The sequence below is a fragment of the Mustela nigripes genome, chromosome 4 (assembly GCF_022355385.1).
Source record: "Mustela nigripes isolate SB6536 chromosome 4, MUSNIG.SB6536, whole genome shotgun sequence".
Taxonomy (NCBI): domain Eukaryota; kingdom Metazoa; phylum Chordata; class Mammalia; order Carnivora; family Mustelidae; genus Mustela; species Mustela nigripes.
The window spans coordinates 67,957,065-67,982,997 of NC_081560.1; the positions used below are offsets into that span (position 1 = coordinate 67,957,065).

General features: G+C 42.0%; 1 protein-coding gene across 4 annotated transcripts in view; it reads right to left on the minus strand.

The window, feature by feature from the left end:
* Window positions 1-25,933, minus strand: part of DYNC1I1 (dynein cytoplasmic 1 intermediate chain 1) — a 298,287-nt gene that overhangs the window by 63,570 nt on the left and 208,784 nt on the right. For all 4 annotated transcript variants that reach the window (XM_059396815.1, XM_059396813.1, XM_059396816.1 and 1 more), the window contains 2 exons: window positions 4,853-4,999; window positions 765-878 (listed from right to left, as the gene is read on the minus strand). In XM_059396815.1, coding sequence (XP_059252798.1) covers window positions 765-878; window positions 4,853-4,999 — 261 coding nt within the window. The remainder of the gene's footprint in view (window positions 1-764; window positions 879-4,852; window positions 5,000-25,933) is intronic.

Consider the following 25,933-nt stretch of genomic DNA (forward strand, 5'->3'; position numbering starts at 1 on the left):
GCGTTTTTAGTTGGAGGGCAATGAAACGCTCTTCTCCCCACCAAGAAATAAGGACAGAACATGTCTCCGCGTGTGCTCATGTGTGCTCATACGCAGCCCGTATGCACACGTACTCTGCAAGTCGTGTTAGATGCCTCCCCCCAGGGTCTCTTCCCCTCTGCTTCTTTGTTTGGTTTCCATTAGTGTAATCAGTAGTGGTTTGGAAATTTTGGAACTTCTGCCTTTTCAACTTCTCATTTGTTGAGCAAAGAATAGCAGGAGCCATCATAACCAACATTCCAGAGGAGAAAACAGATGGTTGGACAGATTCTTCATGCATGCAGGCGGTCGTCTAGGCTACAGATGCAAGCGAGGGCTTGGATTTCTGTTTTGTGGGGACACCTTTCCTCCAGGGCAAGGGCCCACAGGGGATTGAATCTGTGGGGCTCCGACTTCGTGTGCATTTGTTTAACCATGCTGTAGGGTAAGTAGGATTCATACCACAGGCAATTTCTATAATTACTATGCTTTAAAATGGATTATTTCATTTTCACTTGAAACTGACCTAAGGATTAACGTATTATAATAATTACATGATTTGCGGTAAAGGAAATGGGTTTTGGCTTCAGGAGGAGACTGCTGAAAGCAGGCCTCACTCTTTCAAGTACATCCATTGGTTTTAGCTCCTATAGGATGTGAGGGTTTGGCTTTTAGGAACTATGTTCCATTAGGCAAGTATCTCTTTTAACCAGGATGCTCCTCTGTGTAGGGGAAAACAAACCCACCTGCGGCGTCGAGAGCATGTCCAAGCTCCAGGAGCACATTTTGCCATCAGTAGAGACGGTGATGAGGTTATGAGCATTCTGGGTCCCCACAACATTTACACAGTACACGGGATGCTGCGAAAACGTAAACATGGGGGCAGTCAGACGACGATCCAGGAGGAAATGCTTCCATTGGCGTGTCAAACGCATTTCTCTAAAATGAGGATTAAAGACTGACATAATCCTACAGTAACACAAGCCTCAGGTCATTTGCCACTTTTGATTCGAACCTGATCGCTTTCTAAAAGCTCTGGCAGCAACGCCTCGTAGTGGAAACACTTACCCAGCTTCACCTTGCTCCGTCAGAGGCAGTCCGCCGGAGCTGAAGGAAGCTGCCGCAAATGATGATTGATGGGGCCGAAGCCGCACAGAGCTCGGCTGCTAAGCTCACTGTGAGTGATGAGAAAAGGCAGCTTTCAAAAGAGTCCAACTACTGACTTTTGGAATGAGTATGTGTCACTAAATTTGGAGGGTGCTGCATTATAGTCACAAGGCCAAATATTCGTTCACATTTCTTAAAAAAAAGTGGTTAAAATTCATCAGCCTTTTTAATTTGAGGGAGAGATATGGGTAGTGGGGCTTACTGGCATCACGCACCTGAAGAGAGAAAATTAGGCTCATTTCTGTTGCTGCAAGATCTAGGGTAATGATAGATTTATTTTTCAAAACATCAGTTGGGCTACTACGGAGGCTTCAATTTGGCTGGGGCCTTGAGGAAGGTCATGGATACATCCTGGGAATTGTAAGCAAGATGCTCCAACCTCCCGTCATAGCTCTGGGAGGTTACCCTACTCTGTAGAATCCTAAATGGTAAGCTAAAATCATTTGCAGCTGCACATTAAATGCTAAATGGAAGGTTAGCAGAAGCAGAACCTAGCAGTCCTGTGGGTCAGATTTCAGGCAGCTTAGCCATCCTGGGCCAAGCCACAGCTTAGCTGGGGCCTCTGTGTGCAAATAGTTGACAGTCAAAGTCTTACTCTTGATGAGTTACTGTCCGTAGTACCTAGCCACAATGACAATGAAACAATCTTTAATATCGGAAAGTTGATATCATATAAAGGATGGTTCCCAAACTACTATTATCGTATAAACTCCTGGTCAGAGGGAACTGTAATCATCATCTGGAGCAGCTACTCATCCGTCTCCACCAAGAGGTGGTCCAAACTCCGCAGAAACACCTTTCTTAAGGGTAGTCAGCTTTTGTGCCAATGCCTGGGGAGTTCTTCCTTCCACCACTGGGGATAAAGAAAGCTCGAGGAGAGGCTTGTATTTAGTACAGTGATCTCTGGGACCGTACACATCAAGTCCAAACAATCTTTATAGGTTGCTGTTATATACCCCTCTCCCCAAGTCCTGTCTTCCTCAGACTAATCCTCGCCAATTTCTTCAATGGGTCTCGAGTACTTGGCTTTCCGGTTTTCAATACCCTCCTGATACTGGTCATTCCCTTTTGAGCACGTTACGTTTTGTCTGAGCAACTCTTACAGCCAAGTTCTGAGAATGAAACACTGCTGTTGACCTATATTCTGACCAACAGAATACAGAAATCTAGGAAATGTTGAATTTTCACTTCTTGCGTGATCAAAAGTCCACCGTACTGATGTATGCTAAGATGCCATTGGTTTTATTGGCAATCGCATCACCTCTTTTACCTGTGCCAATGGACGGGTAAAAAACTGAAAAAACTGAATCCCTAAGTCTCGTTCACGGCACTTTCCTACAGAAACTTTCAATCGCCCTTGGTGGCTATGGCCAGTGGTGAGTACAACAAGGATCTGAAGCTCACTGCTTTCCTGATCAGGTCTCTAAGTTTCAAGAGGACTGACCAGTTGTGGGACTGTGCACAGTGGTTTTTTCCAAGCTTCTGGCATGTGTGGAACGTGTAGCAGTGAGCAATGAAACTCAAGGCCCCAGCCACATGCATTCAAAGCTCTGTGTGGAAATCCAGTGGGAGAATGGATGAAACAAATCCTCACCTAAAAGCAGCGGACAGTCTCACCGAAGCATGGGAAAGCATGGTCCAAATGCTGTTGTGAACCTACAATCCACCTAGTGAGTTTCAGCAAGAGTCCAATGGGGTTTCTTTGTTAACCACCAGGCATCAACACAAAGCACCAAAATTCTAGTGGATTGGGACTCCTAAGGGTGGTTGTAGGAGGATAAGGAAAGCATCTAGAAGAATGTGTAGAGCCAACTGCCTAGAGAAAGAATGTGCGTGGTAACCCCTCCCTGCCTTTAATCAGTACTACTGGCCTGTGCTTTCATGAGTAATAAAACTCGGCTTAAAAGAAAAGAGAGATGTAAAGAAACCAGAACAGAAGCAGACACGTGGGAAAGCCTACACACACACACACACACACACACACACACACACACACACGGGCATCCACAACTCTACTTAATGGAAAGAAAAAAGCAAAGCTACAGCTCATTTTTCCAGTATACATGCCAGATTGTTTTTATTTATTTAAGGAATAAACTTACTGTGTGGCAGAAGGGTTTTTGCTTTAATTAGGATTTCCTGTTGTCCCAAATGCATATGTGTGGTGGGTGTGAAAGGAAATTAGTAATCTGTGGCAGGCCTCTTTTTCCTTAACCACTTTTGATCCTGGTACCAATCAGCCAGGCATTAGTGGAAGTTGAAAGGGAGTCACAAAATTAACTGTGCCCTTTTAGCTATGGACTCAACAAAACACAGCAAAAGAGGGGGGAAAAAGTATTTTATTTTCGAACAGAAACAGGTTACTATTTGATAATAATGGTATTTTAGTTGTGATACTCATATCCTAAGTTACTTGACAAAGAGAGCTTGACTCTTTGGAAGAGCTCTTGGATTTGGATTTCCCCCTGAAACTTATTGCTCTAACGTTTGGATTTATAATTTTTGAAATTTCACAAGATATGCTCAGAAACCCACCAGATATCCACATCCAGCCAAGAAGTGCTTTCACAGGATTTGAGCAAACACCTGCATCAAGCCATCTTCTCCTGGGTCACAATTTTCTGTTATTAGTTTGCAGAAATGGGGTAGGCAAGAGCAATTTTCCAAGATTCTCAAGAACTAGTTTCACCTGCATGTGTCTTAGGCCCAAGTCAATCAGAATTAAGGCTGACTTGGTATTTGTCATTTCCCATTGTCAATCTTACAAGGGTGGAAGAATTTTCCTCTTCATGGTCTTAGCTGAAGCAGCTAGCAGTCCATTTTTAAAGCTAGAATGGTTTTGAGGCCAGCAGATGGAACAAATGAGGCAACCACATTAAGGAAATTGAAACAATAGTAGAGCTGTATCCTTGGGCATAATTTGGGCACTTCAGAGAAAGAACATCAGTTACTCTGAATGTCAAGGTAGCAAGGATTGATGGAGACATGCCTGTCTTCTCATTCCTCCTAACAACTGCTAAACACACCTGTCATTCTCTTAAAGGAAATGACAGAGTAGTTGTCTTATGAACACTATACTGAACCTCTTCTGCTAAATTGTGGGTAATGGTTTTGAGATGTTGACTTTTAACCCGTGGGATTATATTGTCACTGTAGACTTTACTGTTGAGACTTACAACCATGCATTCCAGAATTTAAAGTCATAGCACTCCCTCAAATCACAAATGGAAAAGGACTGTTGGCAAAAGTCCATATACCATCCCTAGACATGAAATGCTTACTCTTCATCACCCATTTGAAAATACGAGTTTCCACATTACAATGTCAATGCAAAGAGTTTCTTCATAACAATTTCACAGATGCCTCTTCCAAAGTTTCTCCCTGTGTCCTTTTGTAGTTTTAATCCATCCCCACCACACCAATGGTCTTTGGTACATCCAGAGAGATCCCTTCTCTGTGCTAAAACTTGTAGATCATTAAGAGATTTCTCTACACCCAGTGCTTCCTTCACCTCCTTTTCACTTGGCTTTATTTCAGTTAGTCAGGACACATTTATTACAAATTACACGCTTCTACCTTGGAGTTACTGACCACGGGCGTACTTCTGTCAGTTATCCCCTTTCAGGGCTTGGGGTGGCTGACAGGGAAATGACAAAATCTGACTTACTGTGTGTGCAGCAGCTGACAAGGGTGTCCTCTGCACTGGTGTCCTTCGATGACTGCGATTATCCCACAGGACAATCTGGCCCGAGTAAGTCCCACCAACCACCAAGTTGGGATGGAAACGAGCGAAGCACACGGACATCACAGAGGACTGAGAGGAGAAAGGGGAGAAACATGTACCGTGAAATGGGTGGAGAAGGCTTGTTTCTTCCTGAAAAGAAAACAGCTCATCACATCAACTCAACACATCCTGGAAAACATAAAGCGATTGTTAAATGCATAGTTAGTAGACTATTTTGTGCCTGGACACAGACTCTTCCCTTGAGGTGTTGGTCAATGGTTACCAAACTTGAAAAATGACATCCTGGCCATGTCTTCAAATAGGCATAAAACCTATCTTGTGTGCATCATTGTCTTGTGGTATCTAAAGCGTGGTTTGTGGACATTTCCCATTTTATCAACACAACTGCATCAGAAGTAACATTAATTCTCCATGAAAAGTCTTTACAAAGCAATTCTTTACTTTGAGGGCATGGCCACATCGAGCTGTACTATATACAGTGTTGGCAAAGTTTCAACGACCTTAAGACATGGTGCTTTTTTAGGCTTTGTGTTTTCATCTTAATGTAGACTTCTAGGAAGTATACTGACCTCAGACTGCTCCAACTGGTTCCTCCCCAAATTCCCTCACCTCCCATGGGCATTCTCCTGACCTTGATCCTACCCACTTCAGACAATTCTTAATGTTATTCTTTGCCTATTTTAACAAACAGTTAGAAGTGGATTTCAGTCCAACTCTACCAGGGTCTGTCAGAGCGTCATGAATGTGGTTTCTGAAATTCCACAAAAGACTACTGGGCACTATGTTTTAGAGGAAATTACTTAGAACCATGATACACTTAAAATCCGATAAGTTGGCCATTCCACAGTCGCAAAAAAGTCCATTTTGATTCCCACAGTGCTTCCATGTTTGTGTTTGTATATGGAAGCAATTAAAAAAATACATTTTATCCTTTCAATAACCTTACATGTGAGAAAAGCATTGTGCCAGGCATGATGGGAATACAAAGGGAGTCACTGTGCTCAACAAACTTGTGCTGTGATAAAGGAAACTAAAAAGCTCCCATGCCGGTGACCAGAGCTGCATATGCTGCTAGTCTAAGCCTTCCTAAGAGATAGAGAAAGACGCCTCTCGGCATAGACATAGTCATGTGGCGGGGTGCATGCCTGGGTGAGTGGAGAGTAAGGTGGGTCGCTGTCTTCACTTGTCCCTTGTTTGACATCCTTGTGCATTTGAACAAAGAGCAATCTTGAAGGTGATGCCCTCCATGACTAAATCATCATAGTAGCACATGCGCGTGTACATGTGTGTGTGTGACTGGGGTGGTGGGAAAGATTAGGTTTAGCGAGGGAAGGAGAGCAAAGGGGAGAGTGGAAAGGGCGGATGGTTAGCAAGACCTTGTGAATGGAATGTTTCACGCCTTGAAGTAGCTACGGAACACTCAGCAAGTGGAGAGGAGAAGAAAATAGGCATCCCTGAGAGATGGGGTAATAGGATGAAAGACTGGAGGCTGAACAGCCCAAACCAGCGGTCTGGTTTTGATGGGAAGGAGCTTGCAAGGAAGAGGCGGGTCGTAGGGAATGTGGCTCGAGGGGAAAGTCACCTGGGCCAGACAAAAGAGAGCCTTGAATGGCAGGCGCTATCTGGATTTTTTCCTCCCGTGGGCGATTGTGATTAATCACAGCTTTCTGAGGAAAAATGTGAGAGGATCAAAGGTTGTAAGTGATAGGCCAGCAAAGTAAAAACGTGACTGAAAAAAAAAAACTTATGATCTCTTCCTGACTAGGAAGCTAAACGTCCACTTCTAAAAAGATCGGATCTACTCTTAGCCCAAGTCTTCCTTGTCAGAAAGAGCCTCAGACACGCTGAGGTAGAAGAAAGAATGCAGACTCTTTTTTCAATGTTGTGTTTTCCTAGTTTGAATGATTTTCAGTTCCAATTCCTTGAACACGATTAGAAGGAGAACATGCTTGTGCCCCAATCTGGTTTTCATAAAGTTCAAGAATAACTCTCAATAATGATACTGAATTAAAGAAAAAGAAAATAATGCCGGTCAGCTTCTTGTTTTACACATCCCACAGAAGCGATTCTTAGTTTTCAACTGATGAAATTCTTATGTTGCTTGAGCTATGTGGGAAACATTTTCTTTAAAGCTTTAGAGAGACTTAAAATTACCCAGGTGGTACCAACAATTGAATTTACCAAAGCTCCAATCAATATGGATAAAGGAATGTCATTAAATTTGAAAAATCCAGAATTCAACCACTTGATTGCTTCTGTGTTTTAGTTAAATCTCAGCAAATGCCACTCCAAACCTTGCACAGTTTGTTAAGAGACTAAACTAGAAAAAAATAAACAGTGGAGTTACTGCTATGAAACTGAAACACACAGTTGTCAATCACCTAGAATCCAATTCCACAAAGGGAGAACACTGTCTGATTCCTACTTTTTCATTATTTGTTCATTATTCACTTATTCATCAAACACGTAGTGCCCAGCAAGTACTAATGAAACCATTTCAAAGAGCTTTAAGTGTGACAAATGCATGCAATCGAGAATTCAGAGTTCTATTTGCATTTGATAAAAAGTCAAGTTCATGCTAAAAAAGAGTCACGGTATCTTAGAGCCCAGAGTTCTACCACCAAAGTCCACTTGTTTTGCTGCAAACCCAAACATGAGGACAAAGAGTAGATACACTTATTTTGCATTTTCTATTTGGAAAATTAGCAATGGAGGAGTAGTTATGTGATTATCAATTTTGCTTATATTTTAAGCTTTGTACATTAAGTGTCATATGTATTCTATGTATTCTAGAATAGAAAGGCTCAAGACATCTCCAAGGTGGGCCTCATTTGACATGCTGTCATTCATATGGACACAGGAAGGCAGGAGGATCTCAATTACCTAGATGTAAAGTTTAAAATGTAGTCATTTCTTGAGATGTTTTTAAGTACCCTGAGGTTTGATATAATGGTGGCAAACATCTGGTTGACGGACTGAAGTTTTTACTTTTCATCCAAATGTTTAGGTTCCCTTGGTCACATGGGAACAGTCCCCCAATTAACGGAGAATTTCTTCTAATTTGGAAAGTTGGCATCAGCCCCTAGGAGGAAAATCTTAGAGGAACCCCGGCAACCTCTTACGGCTCATACAGCTACTGACCTAGTTGTTGCCAATTGTTTTGGAATTTATTGACTGTTAGCATAAGGAGCAAAGGAGGATATTACCCTGTCAGTTATAATGATTTGGTAAAGAGTAAAAAGAACATTCGAGAAAAACTGATTAATGCTACTAAAATATGCAGTGTTTCTTGTTGTTCTCGTTTGCATAGTACATCTTCTGAAGACACAGTCTATGAAAAAACATTAATAATAATCTTAATGTTATTTTGAAAACTTCATCATTTTCCTAGGCATTTTAAATTTTGTAGCCAATTCAGTTATTCGGGGTCATAATAAAGCATTATTAAATTATATGATTAATACAACTTAGACAAGCAAAATTAACTGGAAACAAGAAGCTTCCCTACCTTGTCATTCTTAGTTCCTTAACAATATAGACCTCTAGAGATATTTCTGGAGTTTTAAATTTTTCCTTATTTCATTTTCTTCTTTAAAATGTCAGAACCTTAGATTGAGTTTGAGAAATAAGGTATGGCCTCAAAACTCTCCAATCAAGTCATTTACACAAGTGGAAGAATAATCAGATAGCTGATGAGAATTTCTGGACAGTGTTAATGTCTACTCAGTGTAAATTTTTCCGGCACTACAGGTAGAGGTTTTCCCGAGGCTAGTGAGTTCACAGAGCTGGCCCAGAAATATGAACTAATACAGAAAAAGCCTGATGTAAAACAAGTGAGTCTGAGCGGCTCTACTCCAACACCAGTCACACAGGGACACCACCATGTGAGGAGCCAGCGTTCCCAAAAGGACTGGCACAGCACTTCGCACTTTGATTATCTGCATATTCTAAGTTCTAGCCTATCAGGACAAGCAAGGTCTGGGGACTCTGTTCGGAGCATGGAGCATCTCTGTTGACAGTTTCCGGTCCACATGTCCACTTGCACACGAGCTGACCCACTAGACGGGTCCCACGTGCTCCTCTTCTATTTCAACAAAAGGCAGTTTTCACCCCATTCACCCCATCTACAGGGTGAATTCGGAGATGAGATGGGTGAAGACTCCGCTTTCAAGGGCTCCCTCTGCTCGAGGCAGCCCCATCACATTCAACTGCAGCCGGCCCCCACCCCTCTTCCTGTGGCTGTGGGGGCTGTTTTCTATTTTAGAGAGCTAATCCTGGCCAGTGTCGGGATGGTACTTCCCCTTAACCACAGCCCCAGATGCCCACACAAACAGCCTTTGGTCACTGCTGGCTGGGCAGCTTGCCCCTTCTGTTCACATTTGATATGGTTGCCCGAGTCCTTTTGTGTGTGGCGCTCTGCCCACTCCCCAGCCACCGTGCCCGGGTGGGAGGGAGAGGGGTCCTGCATTCAAAAGCATCTACTATTTCAAGTACCATCTCTTCTGGGGAGAGGTTGGTCCCCAGAGAGAATGGCCATATTGTTGCCATATGCTGTTTAATGGTGGCTGACATTTTATTTGCCTAAAAGCAAATGCTTAACTGTCGGAGGGCTGTGAGGCAGACAGATCAGATGCTTCTGGCTACTAGGGAGCTAGAATAGACTCCTGCAAGCACCTACAAAACCCACAAAGATATTTCTTTTGTTAATGGAAACACGTGTAATAGGAGAACACTGCTGCCGAAAACCCCTCTTACAGGCAATCCCACAGCGGCAGGCAGCTGACAGTGTGGAAGGTGTGTCCGTGGCGAAGCCAAGGCGTGAGTCGTGAGTCGGGCACTTCACTTTAATTGAGGGGGAGGAAAGGGTCTTTTTTTCTTTCAGAGCTCCCTTTTCTTCTGCCTAAGTCTCTATCCCAAGGCGTACATGTCATTCTTCTAAACTCTGAGAGTGACCATCTACTGAAAGTTATCTCCCCATTAGTCATGGAGTGCCCAGGACCCAAGATGCAGGGAGCTTGCTTGCAATCTCTTGACTCGGTTTGTATTCAAAAAATGAAAAGCAGCTCATTCTAAAATCTGATTCTCCAGGGCACCTGGATGGCTCAGTTGTTTAAGTGCCTGCCTTTGGTTGAGGTCATCGAGCCCTGCAACGGGCTCCCTGCTCAGCAGAGAGTCTGCTTCTCCCTCTCCCTCTGTCTGCCTTTCCCCCTGCTTGTGCTCACTCTCTCTCTGTCAAATAAATGGATACAATCTTTAAAAAAAAAATGTAATTTCTTAAAGATTAGAAACCACTCACGATGATCCTCTTTCCTATAGTCATTGAGAATTTTCGTATCTTTCCATAGTGAGCTGCTCCTGTGTAGCAAGAGACAGACCTGGCCTGGGTGCTGAGAAGACAAAAGCTCAAACCACAAGGAGATGCCACTTCTTACCCAGGAGGATGGCAAGGATTTAAAAATGTCTGCATGTCAATTATACCTCAATAAAGCTGAAGGGGGGGGGCAAAAAAGGGACAAATGCCAAGTGTTAGTGAGGATATGGAGAAATGGCAACACTCCTGTGATGCCAGTAGAAACGTGACATAAGGCAGCCACTCGAGACAACAGTCTAGCAGTTCCTGAACAAGTTAAACATGCAGCTAATGTATGAGCCAGCAATTCTGCTCCTAGATATACACCCAAGATAATGGAAAACACATGACAACACAGAAACTTGTACACGAACCTTCACAGCAGCATTATTCATTAAAACCAAACAGTGGAAAAAAAAAAAAACCCAAATATCCACCACCTGGGGAATAAACAAAACGTGGTAAAGACATACCATGGAATAGTAATTCATAAAGAAAAAGAAACACCGTACTGACACATGCTATGACAGAGATGAAACTTGAAAACATTATGCTAAGTCACAAAAGGAGTCATAATGTATGACTCCATTTATATGAAGTGTCCAGAAGAGGCATATCCTTAGGGGCAGAAAGCAGATTGGTAGTTGCTTAAGGTGGAGGTCAGGGGGATAATGGAGAATGACTAGTGATGGGCATGAGGTTTATTTTGGGGGTGATAAAAACTTTCTGGAATTATGGAGTGGCAATGGTTGCCCAACGTTGTGAATATACTAAAGAACACTGAATTCTATACCTTAAAAGGGTCAATTTTATCTCAATTTTTAAAAGTATTAGCCTTCTGATTTGTGGAGCTCGCCAACCTTTTTTCTTATCTTCAGGACAACTGCCTAGACTATAATGACCACTCTTTCCTCCACCTAAATTGTTCAATTCTACTTACCTCTCCCAGAACATCTTCATTTTCCACTCCCTGAGAGGTGGAAAGGAAGGCTGACATCCTCGAAGGTCCTAAAGCGGACTTCCTGCTCTGACGCTGTCTGGCTGTAGGAATCCTCTCAGCCTTATGCGGGCGTTTTGTTTTGTTTTGCGCATTTTCAAATTATTTATTTTAAAAGACTGCGGTGAAATACGCAACATAAAATGTATCAATCTAACAATTTTTAAGGGTCCAGTTCAGTGGTACTAAGCGCATTCACACAGTTGTGCAACAATCGCCACTATCCACCTGAGAACATTTCCACCTCCCCCAACTGGAACTCCATACCCATGAAACACTCATTCTCCCGTCCATCCTCCCCCTGGCCCTACCCCCCAGCAACCACCATGCTACTTTGTCTCTAGGACTCTGGCAACTCTTGGAACCTCATGTAAGTGGCATCATATAGTATTTGTCCTTTCGTGATTGGTTTATCTCACTCAGCACAATGTCCTAATGGGGCTAGGGCACCCATGTAATACTCCAAGGGGTACTACATCTGCGTCCCAGCAAGTCGCAGAATTCCCTTCCTTTTTAAGGCTGAATGCTATTCCCTCGTATCTTTATGCCCCATTTTGTTTATCTATTCATCTGTCAGTGGACATTTGACTTGCTTCCACCATTTGGCTCTTGTGACTCATGTTACTATGAATATGGGTGCATACAGATATTTCTTTAGGATCCTGCTTTCAATTATCTTGGGCAGATACCTGTAAGTGGAATTGCTGGATCATATTCTGTTTTTAATTTTTTAAAACTGTCCTTTTTCCTGACACTGGGGAGGGTATGTGCTATGGTGAGCGCTGTGAAGTGTGTAAACCTGGCGATTCACAGACCTGTACCCCTGGGGCTAATGACACATTATATGTTAATTAAAAAAAAAAAAAAACTGTCCTGTTTCCTTTAGTGACTACATCATTTTACGTTCCTACCAGCAATGCACAAAGGTTCTGGTTTCTCCACATTCTTGATGACCCTTGTCATTTTTTGCTTGTGTTCTGTTTTGTTTTTTCTAGCAACCATCCCAATCGGAATGAGGTGTCTCAGCCTCAATTCTCAATTCATAAGAGGAGCGTGATAGTTCTTACCCTGTCTACAAAGGTCATTTCGCTCGCCTCTCTTCTCTTGTTAGGTTGATACATTTTATGTTGTGTATTTCAACACAGGCTTTTAAAATAAATAATTTGAATTTCCTCAAAAGGAAGACTGGAAGTTAGTAATGCAGTTTAAAGACTGATCAACAGCATGCCCCCACCTAGGGTTAGAAGTGATTACTTTGTGACTTGAAGAAATATTTCCAGAGAGAAGGTCGAGATGACCCCCTCATTTTGCTCAGCAAATCCTTCCTAAACAACTCACATAGTAACACTTGGTCCTGCCTTGATGAGCTGGGTTGACAACTGTCTCCTGAAAGCGTGACTACACCTTTTGCTACATGGCTTAACTCTTTGGAATCCCTATTTTTGCAAGCCTTGCTTCCTGTCTGGGACGTTCACTCTCTCTTCCATTTCACAGATCCTCATGGCCGGTTATCGTTCCTGTTGTGGGTAGTTAATTCCAAATCTGGACATATAATGAGTTTGGATAATGAGGAAGAGAAGGAAGAGGAAAAACAGTGCAATGTTAGCCCCAGAGATGATTGTACTGAAAGTCAAGATTGGATTCACATCACATTCTCATTCATATGCAGACTTGTAGAGCAAGCACTGGAAATTTGGGGACTTGAGGTTCTAAACCATAGTTGGTAGTGCCTTTAGCGCAAGTACTTCTGAATCTAACAAAATTCCAGGGCAATGAGATAATTTGCAGACTACTCCCCAAAAGTTTTCTGAAATGAGATTTTTAAAGCCATATTTTACAACTTGAATCAGTGCTGGGAACCTACTTAAATGTGATGTGACTTTATACCTAATTATTACTTATTTGTCATTTACCTGTATCACCTCAGTAGGTGTGTGGACCCCTTTGACTATTTTCAAAATCAGTTGCTCCAGATTTGCCTGTACCTTAGCATTATCAAGGAGCTTTAAAAAATTCCCTATGCTCGAGGCACATCACATACCAATTATATCAGAATTTCGTGGGGGGTGGTGGGTAAGACCCAGGCATCGCTATTTTTAAAAATTACACAGGAAATTCCCATTTGCTGTCAAGTGAAAAGTACAGTTTTAAATCAGTGGTTCTCAAACTTATCTGAATAAAAGAAGCACATGGAGCATTGATTAAAAACTCTATTCTCTACGTTATTCCTGGGTGCCAGCCTGGAACTTCTGAATCAGGATTTCAAAGAGGCCCAGCGGTCTGTGAATTTAACCAGCACCCGGGGTCTTATTGAATTATCACTGAGAAATTTGGAGAACCCAATTCTAAAACAATGAATTAGTAGAATAGGACCCAAAGTCCCAGTGAGATGTATTTCTTTTTGCATTAATGTAGATCATCCCTGGGATGTTTCCTTCACGTGTCGTGTGCTTTTTGGTCACAACCTGCCCAACAGGGACACACGTGATCCAATAAACGTTCCTCTGCTACAAGCCATTGCTTAATTCCCTGTAATTTTATTGGCTAGTTGTTACATTTCCCCTTGCTTCCTCTCCCTTCCTGAGTGACTGAGCTCTTAAAAAAGGATCAGTAAAAAGGGCAGTAAAGGTTTGGTCCCCAAATTCCCTTCAGCATCATTCTTCATGCTGACCCTGAACATCTGAATGTTTTCCTGTTTATTGTTAAAGGGGATAATGAACATTAGCATTGTGACATTACGTTACATGGTTATTTGCTTAGTGGGGGGAATTCCAAAATTTTTGAGCACCCACTGAGCACCAGACCTGTGGTGAATAGCAGTATTTACATCTTTCTAAATTAGAAAGACAGAGACATAGACAGACAGAGACATAGATATTGCTATTTCAGTCCCACAGGGTGAATAGTTTTGCCTTCATTGTTCCAGATTAGGAAACCCAGGAGTGGGCAAATAAAACCACTGACTTGGATCAAATGAATACTAGGTGGCAAAGCCCAGATTTGAACAAGAGCCTGGCTGATTTAGAAGACAAAATGCCATGAAAACCTGCCTCTGACGGGTGCATTTTCTCTTTGAGACGCCCAAGCGCCCCCTGGAGTGCCATGCCTAGGACTCCACACTGTGGGACTTGTAATCACTGGCTGAACTTCATTCATGTCCACACGGCAGAGAGGGACTTTGGCCTCCCTGCCCACTACGATGGCCTTGGCGTTGACTCTGCAACCCCTCTCCAGCTGGACTTGTGCTGCTGTGTACAGACTGATCACCCGTCTCAGCTCTTAGCCTACCGTTGTGACAGGTGACAACAGAGCTAATTAGTACCGATTGTGGTGATATTTACCATGAGGTGGGTATTTCCTGCTGAGAACTGATTGAGACCAATTACTCATTCCATAGGAGTCTACTGAAGAACGAGCAGCTGGGATGGGGACGGATCGTGTCACTACCGACAAGCTCTGCATTTCTTGTCACTGCTTTGGGAGAAAATGCTTTGTTTTCATCTTGTCACTATACAGCCAAATGAAAAATGCCATTCCAAAACAAGTTCTTTTTAAATGAGTGTTTAACCCCCCAAATAATGATGTGAATTATTAATTATTCTAGAAGGGAAGGGCACTCCTGCATGCTTCAGCAAACAACACCGACCCAATGACCCAACGGCAAGGTGAGGAATCTTGGCAAAAGTTCTTTAAAATGCAAAGCTGTTCTTGGAAAGTAACTGCTCCAACCTGTCAAACCACACAAGGCATCGGAAACCCTCCTCATGCCAGGTGTCAGACTGGATAGGACCTACATTATACTGCAGAGCAACTGGGAAGGTCCTTTTTCTTTGTAAAAGGAAAGTCTGTTTCCTTTACAAACTTTGCTTATAAAAGGAAAAGTCGCTCTGGCTCCTATTTCAGTCGTCAGAACTGGTAAGAGTTCTATAGAGGAATCAGCACATATTTCTGTTTTATTTTTTCATAAATGTCTTGTAATAGTTTTAGATTTGCAGAAAGGTAGTTAAGATGGTACAGTTCCCCTATCCCTCACACCATTTTCCCCACAGTTAACAACTTCCTTATTGTTATACTTATGCAGTACGTTTGTCACAACTAAGAAACCAATACTGATATGCTAGTACCAAAATCCAATGTCCTTTTCCTGTTCCAGGATCCCATCTAGGAGACCCCCTTACATTTAGTCATCTTACCTCCCTAGGTTTCTCTAGACTGTGACAGTTTCTCATACTTCCCTTCTTTCTGATGATAGCCAAAATCTTTTTAGGTCTTATAAGCATTTTGACCAAAAAAAAAAAAAAAAAAAAAAAAAAAAAAAAAGAAGAAGAAGAAGAAAGAAAGAAACCACTAACATACACATACATATGTCATTTTTATAAATTTGTTCATTCCAAAAGGTTTACTATGGATAAAGTGAGGCAGGGCTATACCATCACATCGGGCGATAATGCTCACTGAAAAATGATCGGGTCAAAGAAGTTTCTTCGGTACAGACTTCTAATCATTGACTTACCACTTACCACACCTGGAAAAGTGTAGCTTTTCTAGGAAAGAGGAAACCCAGGTTGCTAGGCCTCGGCTGGAATAAGGATGTGGTGCAAGCTGAAAGTGACCTTTTACTTTACTAAGAAGGACAAAAAGAATAGGAAGAGATGGATACATGGTTTACTTTATATGTTAAGAAGCAGCAACTTTCTTCAAATCAAATATCTAAATCTTGCTTAGTTAAAAAAAATTAAAAAAGAAGTTGATACTTGGATACGTCACGTGTGGACATTCACCTCTTTGATTGACATGAGGAGGGAACTACAGAGAACTTATTACTTTCCTCAAACAGAAGGAAAAGACTTCCAATTTGATAGGAAAAAAGTGTAAGCAGAATTAACTTCAGGACTTGTTAAAACATGAAGGATTAATATAAAAAGAGAAAAAAAAAAAGAATGAAAGAAGAAGAAAAAAAAAAAGGTAGGAAAGAATTGTGACTGTCTCCACTTCAGTATCTTCAAAAATGTTTGCGGTTTCTGAGAATGGCTCACCGGACCACATGAAAGTGACGCTAAGGGATTCAGCCACACGACTTCTCTAAATCCAGAGCTGGGACTCCTCTACGCTTACCATCAAACCATCTCCCTTGAAGTGTAGCCACAAATTAAATTTAATTTTATTGAAAAAGTACTAAGTCCTTACAAAGAGGGCAAACACAGCATTCCTCCCCCTGCCCCCGCTGGCCTTCTGCCCATGCCCCCCACAACCTTGACAGGCTAAGCCATGTAAGGAAGAGTCAGCTTTTTAGTCTGTGAATTCTTCCTTGGCCGTGTTAAAAAAAAAAAAAAAAAGGCAAAACAAAACAATGATGGCGTTCGGCTGTAGAACACGACAGAACTCAGTGATCACGTATTCTTTTTTTTACAAACACAACAGTAAACAGGGCAATCAGATTTAGAACTGTTGCACTAGCAAGGATGTCTAAAAATAATTGCACGATAGATCTGTCTTGCTCCGTGGACAATTTCCTTCTGAATTGTAGCATTTGGATTCTTTGCTTGAGGTGGAAAAAGGAGGAGGAAAAGGCAGTCTCTCTGGGAATGTCACTCAACAACCCCCTGCTGATAAAGTAAATCTCCATTTGGAGGATCCACCCAAAGAGTCATGGAATATCCCACATTAGATTATTACCAAGCCACTGAGGTCAGAAATTATAGGGGGACCATTAAAAAAAAAAAATACACACCCAACCTAAAGTGTTCCACTCTGCATATGCTCTTCACATGTTTTTTTTTCTTTAATTTACTGTAGTGGTTTTGCCAGCTGTGACGGTGCATGGAATCAGTGGGATCATTCTAAATTTAGCAGGAAAACAAAAGAATTTTGCAAAAATAGGTCCTTTCTCATATTAAGACAATATAGTGAATACAGATCTTGGGGGAAACACAGGGGAAGTGAGGTCTTGCAGCCAAGAAGAGTGGGGTACAAGGCAAAAGCACTCTTTGTCTCTTTTTACCTGCCTGGAATTACTTAGATGTGCTTATGCCTAAGGCACGGAGATGAACCAGATGACCTCTTGGACTATGTCTAGCTTGGTGGCTCTATTGATAAACTATGACTTTGAAGTACTGAGAAGGACAGAAAAAAAACTGGGTTTAAGTGCTTGCTAAAAGATGGATGCAAGAGACAAGGGTGAACTGACTTTTGTGATTGTCACCCAATCCCAAGGCCCACCCAGCCCCCAATTTCCACACCAACGCTTTTTCCACTGAAGATTCTTTGATGTTTAACAAGAGACTCAAAGACTGAGAGTGACTAGAGTGTAGAAAGGGATAGAAATCTGTCCCAGTTGTTCATTCCTAAACGGAAATAAGTCCCCTCTTAACATAACATGTAGGTATACTGGATAAGTAGGTTTCAAATTCCCCAATGTTCAACCTGAGCTGATTTTTAAAGGAAGGACAAAAATAATAAACTCAGAGACAAAACTGTACGAATAAAAATTCCTTTGGGATCACACGGCTGAATTTACAGCACTCTGGGGATTTTTCTATGTCCTTTTTTTTGTCCCCTAAGGGCTAACCCTACCTCACAAGATTCAGAATGTACAAATTAAAGGCCATTTACATGGAGTTTGAAGTTTCCAGTTTTGGAAAAAGAATGCAGAGCCATATGAAAGGCCATCCATCAGTAGAATCCTGTCTGAGGATTCAGACATTGAATGATAAGGCTGATAAGTGCTGGTCAGCAGGAAGAAACGTGATCATAATTCCTGAACTCATCTGCTGGAGTACACCCAACAGGCATGCCAGTCCATTATCTTAATGCAGTGGAATACTTTGCTTTGTGGTATCTAAATAAAAATACACAAAGAGAGTATTTTTTCTCCTTTTCCCTAAAAAAAAAAAAAAAAAAAAAAAAAGATTTTCTGTTAAGAAGTGCTGTGGTTTTTCATAGTCATCTGAATTTTGTTTACAGACTTGTGATGAGGAACATTTTGTCTTTGGAATTGGTGGCCACTAAGATTCACAGAGTAGCTTGTGTACTTCTCTGAGGGTTAAAAAAAAAAAAAAAAAAGTAAGGTGTCCAATGTTCCCGAGGAACCAGGGACAATATGAAACCAGATGATGAAGAGTTAAGAAAAACTTCTCAGCCTGCTAATGAACTCCATCCTGGCCTGGTGAGACCACCCTCCTTTTTAAGTAATAGGTAATTTAATCTGCATCTAACTGAGTTGTGTTTGGGTTTCATCCAATCTAAGAGTATCAGTGTGATAAATTATAATGCATTGTCTGCAATACTTCACAAACTGACTAGAACAGACCTGAAAACCAAGATCCCTCGGCCTGATTTCCTAACTCCCTTTGAATATTTTTTGCCCTTTTCCTGTCAGACCACTCCAAAACTTGAAAATGTTTCTTCTAGCTCCCTCACACTGAATGTTATGTGCTTCGAGCTCCATTTGATTAGATCCACAATTGTTGGCTGCGTCCATTAAATCAAGCCCCACACTTGAAAACGACACCAAATGCGAGACCAGCCAAATACTATAGCAAGAGAACTAACATGGCTCCTTTAGTTTCCAAAAGGTTTCTTTACATGTTAATTTCCTTTTGTAATCCACACTGTGTGCTGGGAAGTGGGTTAGTGAAATGGATTCCATTCCTATTTCAGATTCTGAAAGAGCAGCTGGATCCAGGCACCCCAGTGTCTGTGGGGAAAATGGGCTAAGACTGGGGAGGGGGTCAGGAAACTCCAGTTGTGTCAGGGGCCCTGTTGCTACAGCTGTGGGACTTAGTCCATGTGACTTAACTCCTTTAGGATGGTTTCTTCATTTAGGTTAAGAACCACTGTACTAGGGATAAGGTCACCTTCTTTTCATTTGATGGCTTTAGGCAGGTCCAGCTCTTCAGAATGCAAAAGCCCAACTGTTTTTCTATAAATGATCCATCCTAAAATCAACAGATGATCTGTCATAAATAAAAGTGATGGGAATTGTATTAAGCTGTTTCCTGTGCTGGTGGAAGGACAGCAGCCTTTAGGGTGACATATAAAATCTGTGCAGGGGAGTCAGGATGGGATCCCCCCCCCACCCCCATCACATGATACAGATGTTGTCATGTAAAGATTCATGGGCTGGTAATCAAGACCGATTTTCTGTGTGAAAATTCTCTTAATTCTATCAGGTTTAATTTCCTCATAAGCAACATAATGGACATGTTGTATTTGTAAGCCTCACAAGGGCAAGAGGTATGCTTTTCTTTTCTGTGTTGAGCTTTGTGCTCAAAACAGTTCCGAAGAACCAGTAAGTATGTGCATTCCTATTGCTGCTCTAATATTACCAACCCCTGAGTGGCTTTACAATACAAATTTATAACCACACACTTCTGGAGGTTAGGAGGACTGAACGTGAGGGGTGAGCAGGGCTGCATTTCTTCCTTGCGGCTCTAGGCGGAAATCAGTTTCCTTGACTTCTTTCCAGGGTCTAGAGGCTGACCTCGTTCCTTGGCTCAGGGCCACCTGCCACCTTCAAAGCAGCAATGGCTACTAGAGTCTTGCTCCTATCACATCCCTTTCATTCTGCTTCCTCCATCATCACATTTCCTTCTCAGCCTGACTCTCTGGACTCCCTCTTTCACTGAGAAGAACCCATCCTTATAATTACATTGGGTCCACCAAGATAAGCTGGAATGATCTCCCTTTCTCAAGATCCTTAATTTAATCATATCTGCAAAGCCCTTTTTGTCTCATATGGGGATATATCCACAGGTTTCTGGTATTTGGAGGTAGACATGTTTGGGTGGCCATTCTTCTGCCTACCACAGTGTTCAATAAATACTTGATGAACTTGTAAATATCTTGAGGAAATGGTAAGGTAAATACTTTGAATTATTTGTAAGGTTAGCGAATTCCCATAGCTCATCACTAGCCAAAGTCAGGGTCATATGTACACCGTACACTTCTGATTGATCGCAACGTACGACCTTCATTCTGATCCAAGCTCATGTTCACCTGACCCTGTTTTAGTTTCAAAAATCCATGCTGGTCTATTTTATTCTCTTTCATCTGGTAGACAGAATATAATCTGTTGTGACAGATTTTCCTGACCAAGTTAAGTGTTGCTTACTTGTCACATAGAGACGAAGATACAGCCAGGATACAGATTTAAATCCCCTTTCCACTTCCCTTGCATTCCATCTCATACTAAACTCCTTTCTCCAATTACTATTTCAAAAAGATCAACCAACAAAAAGAGAGAGGGTGGTAACCTTCAGGCAGGAGTAAAGATGCATGGAGCATATGCAATCCTACATGTGAAAACCCAAGTTCTTCCTCATGATGAACAAACTCCAAGTCATGTACCTTCCACCCTCCAAAATAAATCCTTCAAAGCAAAGTCACGGCCCCTGAACTACTCTCCCACTAGAGGTGCTACCAACTGCTATGTCAATCATGACCCATATATCTCCTGTTAAAACTCTTTCACATTTGTCTCATGCCGTTAAAAATATAGGACAATAAGCTACCTCCTATGGGCACCCGATCCTCCTCGCACCAGCGCAGGATGATTTTGGTGGGCAACCTGAAGGAACTGTAGTGATGGACAATTACATATTTTCACTTTGAGGTTTTCCATTTTTTTTAATGCGAGGTTAGTCACCATACAGTACATCATTAGTTTCTGATATAGTGTTCCAAGACTCATTGTTTGCATATAACACCCAGTGCTCATTGCAATATGTGCCCTCCTTAATAGCCTGCACTGGGCTAAGCCGACTCCCACCCCCAAACCCTCAGTTTGTTCCCCAGAGTCCATAATCTTCCATGGTCCATCTCCCTCTCTGATTCCCTTCCTTTTTCCCTTCCTTCTCCTAATGTTCTCCATGCGATAAACCATGGAAGGAGCCAAGATGCCCTTCAGCAGATGAATGAATAAAGAAGATGTGGTCCATATATATAGTGGAATATTACTCAGCCATCAGAAAGGATGAATACCTATCATTTACTCTGACCTGAATGGACTGGAAGGAATTATGCTAAGTGAAGTTTTCCACTGTTCTGAAGCAACTGACATTTTGTGCGTGTTAGTTTGTGTCATTCCGGCAAATTTCTACCAGTTCTCAGTCAAAACAATTACAGGAACCCTGTCTTATCGTTGACTTAATGGTAGCATTCAAAAAGGGATGATAACCTATAGTATTTGTTTAATGCCAGTCCTATCAATGTGTCATGTATAACTGGTATTAAGGAGTAACTGGGAGTAACTGTAAATTAATGTCACACTGTACCTTAAGTATGTTGACGGTAAGAGATAAGTAATGAAAACTAGACTGACATGCAGTAACACTTCAGAATTGGATCCCCCCCCAGCCATTCTTTTCTTTATAAAAGTGGTAACCACACTGATTTCTATCAGTGACAAAGTCCACAGATTTACTTACTGATTATCTTAAGTACAAATGAAATATCTCTCTATGGTCTAGCAGCAATAACTGTGCAAGCCTCACAAGGTATAAATTCCCCTGAACGATTTTTCCTGCAATTCTTTTTGTTTTTTTTTTTTTTTTAAGATTTTATTTATTTATCAGAGAGAGAGAGGGAGAGAGCGAGCACGGGCAGACAGAATGGCAGGCAGAGGCAGAGGGAGAAGCAGGCTCCCTGCCGAGCAAGGAGCCCGATGTGGGACTCGATCCCAGATGCTGGGATCATGACCTGAGCCGAAGGCAGCCACTTAACCAACTGAGCCACCCAGACATCCCCGATTTTCCTGCAATTCTAATAGGTCACTAAATATTTAGCACCTATGGTTTACACATATAACCTTCCTGAGTTGGGCTTAGCACAACACATAGCTCTCACTAAAGAATGTGAATTACTATGGGAAAATCTAGTTCAAAGGTAAACAAATCTCTACTATGTATTTTTTCCCCTTATTCAATACTCTGAACATGAGCCTTAAAATGTAAAGAAACTGGGCAAACTGATGGATATATGGAATTAATAATATTTACTATCAAGAGGCAGGACAAATACAAAATAAAGTTGAATTTCTAAATAACTACTCCTGGAGTCAGAAAATGTCGTAGTCAGTGGTGATAATGTTTTTCACATGGCAAATACAAGTACTGCGGGAAGTTCCATCTATGTCTATGTTGGCCAGCTCAAATGCAGAGGTGAATGACTTTGTCAAAAAGCAAACAAACAATCAAAAAGCCCCCCAAACCCTACGTCTTTTTAAGGCAATCAGCCTCGGAAGGCAGTAAGTGTTTCATTTTCCTGTATAATTTGAATAAGTACCTCAGTCCCCCCTGCCTTTCTAAAGTGTAGACAAGGGCTCTAGCTAGTTGTCTAAGTTGTCACACATCTGGAAGACTATTTTAAAACACATTCAAAATGTTTTGACTACATGATGCCAAGCATCTGGCAATACAAACTCCTCTAAGGTATTTTTCTTCTATAGGATTCGGTCTTACATAGACAGTCATTGTGCCAGGTTTTGAACTACATGTTTTATTTGCAGAATGACAAAAATACATATGCAAAGGTAAGGTTTTCCTTCTGCTTTTGATTTAGGTAGATTTAACTTAATGATGTTAACAGAGTTGCCATTGATTTCTGCTTTACTTTTTACTGTCTGGTTGTGCTCTCCCCCCGTCCCCAAAAGCCCTTCAGTGGCCTCTACTGGTCAGTTCCTCCCCGGGAACATTCTCTCCCAAATGGACAGCATTCACTCACTTGTCTAAATAGTAACTGCCTTTATTGGTTTCATTCCACAGCAAGGATGAGGGAAAGCGAGGTTTCTCGTTTTTCCTGTCTAATAAGAACCAGCCCTAGGAATACCTGTGGTTCACCAACCATCCCCAAACCATTTGCAGGATCTTGAGGTAGGAGGTAGGTATTCTTCCTGTGAGGTCGCCTCCCTCCTAATGCAAGCTAGCTCAGCCTCCGAAGGCTGTTTCTCCAGACTAACCTAAGCACCCCTGTATTTCCACTCCAGTTTCAGTGTTTGACACCAACCCTGAAGTCAGACGACACCATGTGGGGGGTGTTCTGGGTGAAATACGCACTAACTAGTTCAGGTTTATAGTTCGCAATCTACTGCAGATCATCTGCTCTAGCTCTTGACTTAAGAGGGATGAATTCCTCACAGGCGGAGTACAGACCATACCCACCATGGTAGCCTTGGCACGTAAGCAGGGTGCTAGGTACCATAAAGGTCTGTGACGTTGTTCTGGAAAAGATACCATCTGCCCCAGGGTTGAAGTAAAGACCACTACATTTCACACTTGAAATAAGCTTAGCCAGGTAGTTGGGTTTGAGCCTAAGCGGTGTGCGCGACGTAGACAGCCATGGAGAGCGGACCCATGCGGTGCATCTGCCGGGACTCTACTAATGTCAGGGCGCTACTGGTCAACTCTAGAGACTGAAGAGCATGTATTATGAACCTGGGAGATAGGGCAGTACCAGCTTGCCTCATTCAGGCTTCCTTGATACAAAGGATCTTCTCTTTGGGGAGAGACTCACCCTGCCTCCTTCTTCATGGAATATGCCCTGACTGGCTTGTTTTGGCAGTTACCAGGCTGCTCAGGGCTCCCAAACAAGATCTGTGACAATGGCCCCACAGCAACAAAGCCCATCACATGGCTGTAAAGCTTGCTCTGCCCATGAGCAAGGGCAAGCCTTTGTTGTTTGATGGGGCAGTCACCGGTGGGAAGGCAGCGGGGCTTGGGTGCCAGAGTCCAGCAAGCTGCCTGTAGCCACAGCTAGGCCTTGAAAGCTTATTTGTGAACATACTCGTACCTCCTCTGGGAGGACCGAGAAAACAAGACGGAGAATGCGCAGAGACCAGAAATCTTAAATTGCAGAGGAAGTGAGAACTATTGATGTATGGTTTACACTGTTAATGAGACCTCATTAAACCAGTCTGGTGTGGCTCAGGAAAGCCAGGATTTGAGAAAGAGACAGATTAATACATAGAAGAAAATGAATTTGATGATATTAGCGATAGAGTATTTTGCTATTTTAGAGTATCTCTAATAGCATACAGCATCGTTATTTCCCTTTTAAATATATTCTAAATCAAGTATTTGAAGCAGTTTTATAATCCTCTGAGCTGGAAATATATCTAAGAAACATGTAGAAAAAAACTCCTAAAGGATTAATAGTTCCAAGGTGGAGAATGTATTTCAACTCAGAATTCCTCAGGAAAACCCACCTTCTCTACAGGTTTTACAAATCAAAGCAATTGGTGGCTAATATTTCTAACCTTTACTCCGTTTTCTGTCGATGAAAGATCAGAATCAGGGATTATGACTTTTATAAAGGATGTTTAGACATCCCAGTGACATGATCACCATAAAAAATATAATTCAAACGATCTCCGTTTAAACACTGACTTTGACAGTTAGTAAAATCATTTAATTTTCTACTGTGGAAACTATTTTCATCATTTTAACCACTTTTAGATTCTATCAATTCTTTGAGATGAAGTACGACAGAGAATCAAAATAATCTTTGGAAGTTGAGCTCTATTGCAAGAATGATTCCCATTCTTCAGCAGGGATATTAAGGGATGACCTTCGGAGGGCCTCGTCCTTGTATTCCTCTCCCTCTCCCTCTCCCATCTTACACAGCTCAAAGAGAAGCCAGCTCATGGAAACAGACTGACTTAATGGTCCCCTTCCCTCGGCTGTCCCCCATCCTTTTTCATTCACATTCCCAACTTTGCATCTCTCTTCTCATTTTCCTTTTTTTCTTTCCGGGGAATGACCACCTCAAAGGATTAATTCAGAACAGGCAGCAGAAAATGGTAACAAGAGTGGGCAAATCAGGATGTGGATTTAAAATCAAGAGGTATTTTAGAGGAGGGGAGTCACTCAAATTAAACATATGTTAAGAATATGGGTTTGTTGTTCATGGCATACCTGCTGCCTGCGATCCCACCCGCCTCGGATCGGCCTTCAAGGGCAGAGCGTTCCCTAGTGGAATAATAAATAGAGTGTCTTGAGTGAACATGGATCTGGGCAGCCTGGCGAGCTTCCTTTCCTCTCCGTCTGACTTCCCTGTTGGAACTCGGGTGGTGACTGAACTAGCTGAACTACCGAAATAGGCTGTGGCCCCTCTGGCTCAGAGCCAGAGAAAGGGAACAGAATTCAGGCTCCAAGTAATCAGGCTTCGGGCACGTAAAAATTCTCCTGCTCGGTCTTGGCATTTATGCCGAACTCAGCTTTAACTGATATGGCCTGTTTCCCAAGGCATCATCTTTCTTACCTTGCTACATGTGAATGAGGCAGCCCAAATCCACTGGTCTTTGAGAAATAGGCTGTACAGATGCTTAAAGTGCTTTTCTTTGGGCTGACTAGCCACCCACCTGAGAATAAGGCAGACTGTCCTCTCTAGGTGAAAACAAAGAGCCTTACCCTATGTCTATGCTTTCTTCCTTCCCAGTGTGTCACCCTGTGCAGTGCTCTGCTGTCCCAGGATTATGTGCCCCAATATTATTGCTAGGAATCAGTCACACTCGTGCTCACTCAAGGGTTTCAGCAGGAACAATGCAGAACAGTAATATATTTGCTCATATATATCTATATCTATATCTATATATAGATATATATATATATCGCTCATATATATCTATATCTATATCTATATATAGATATATATATATATC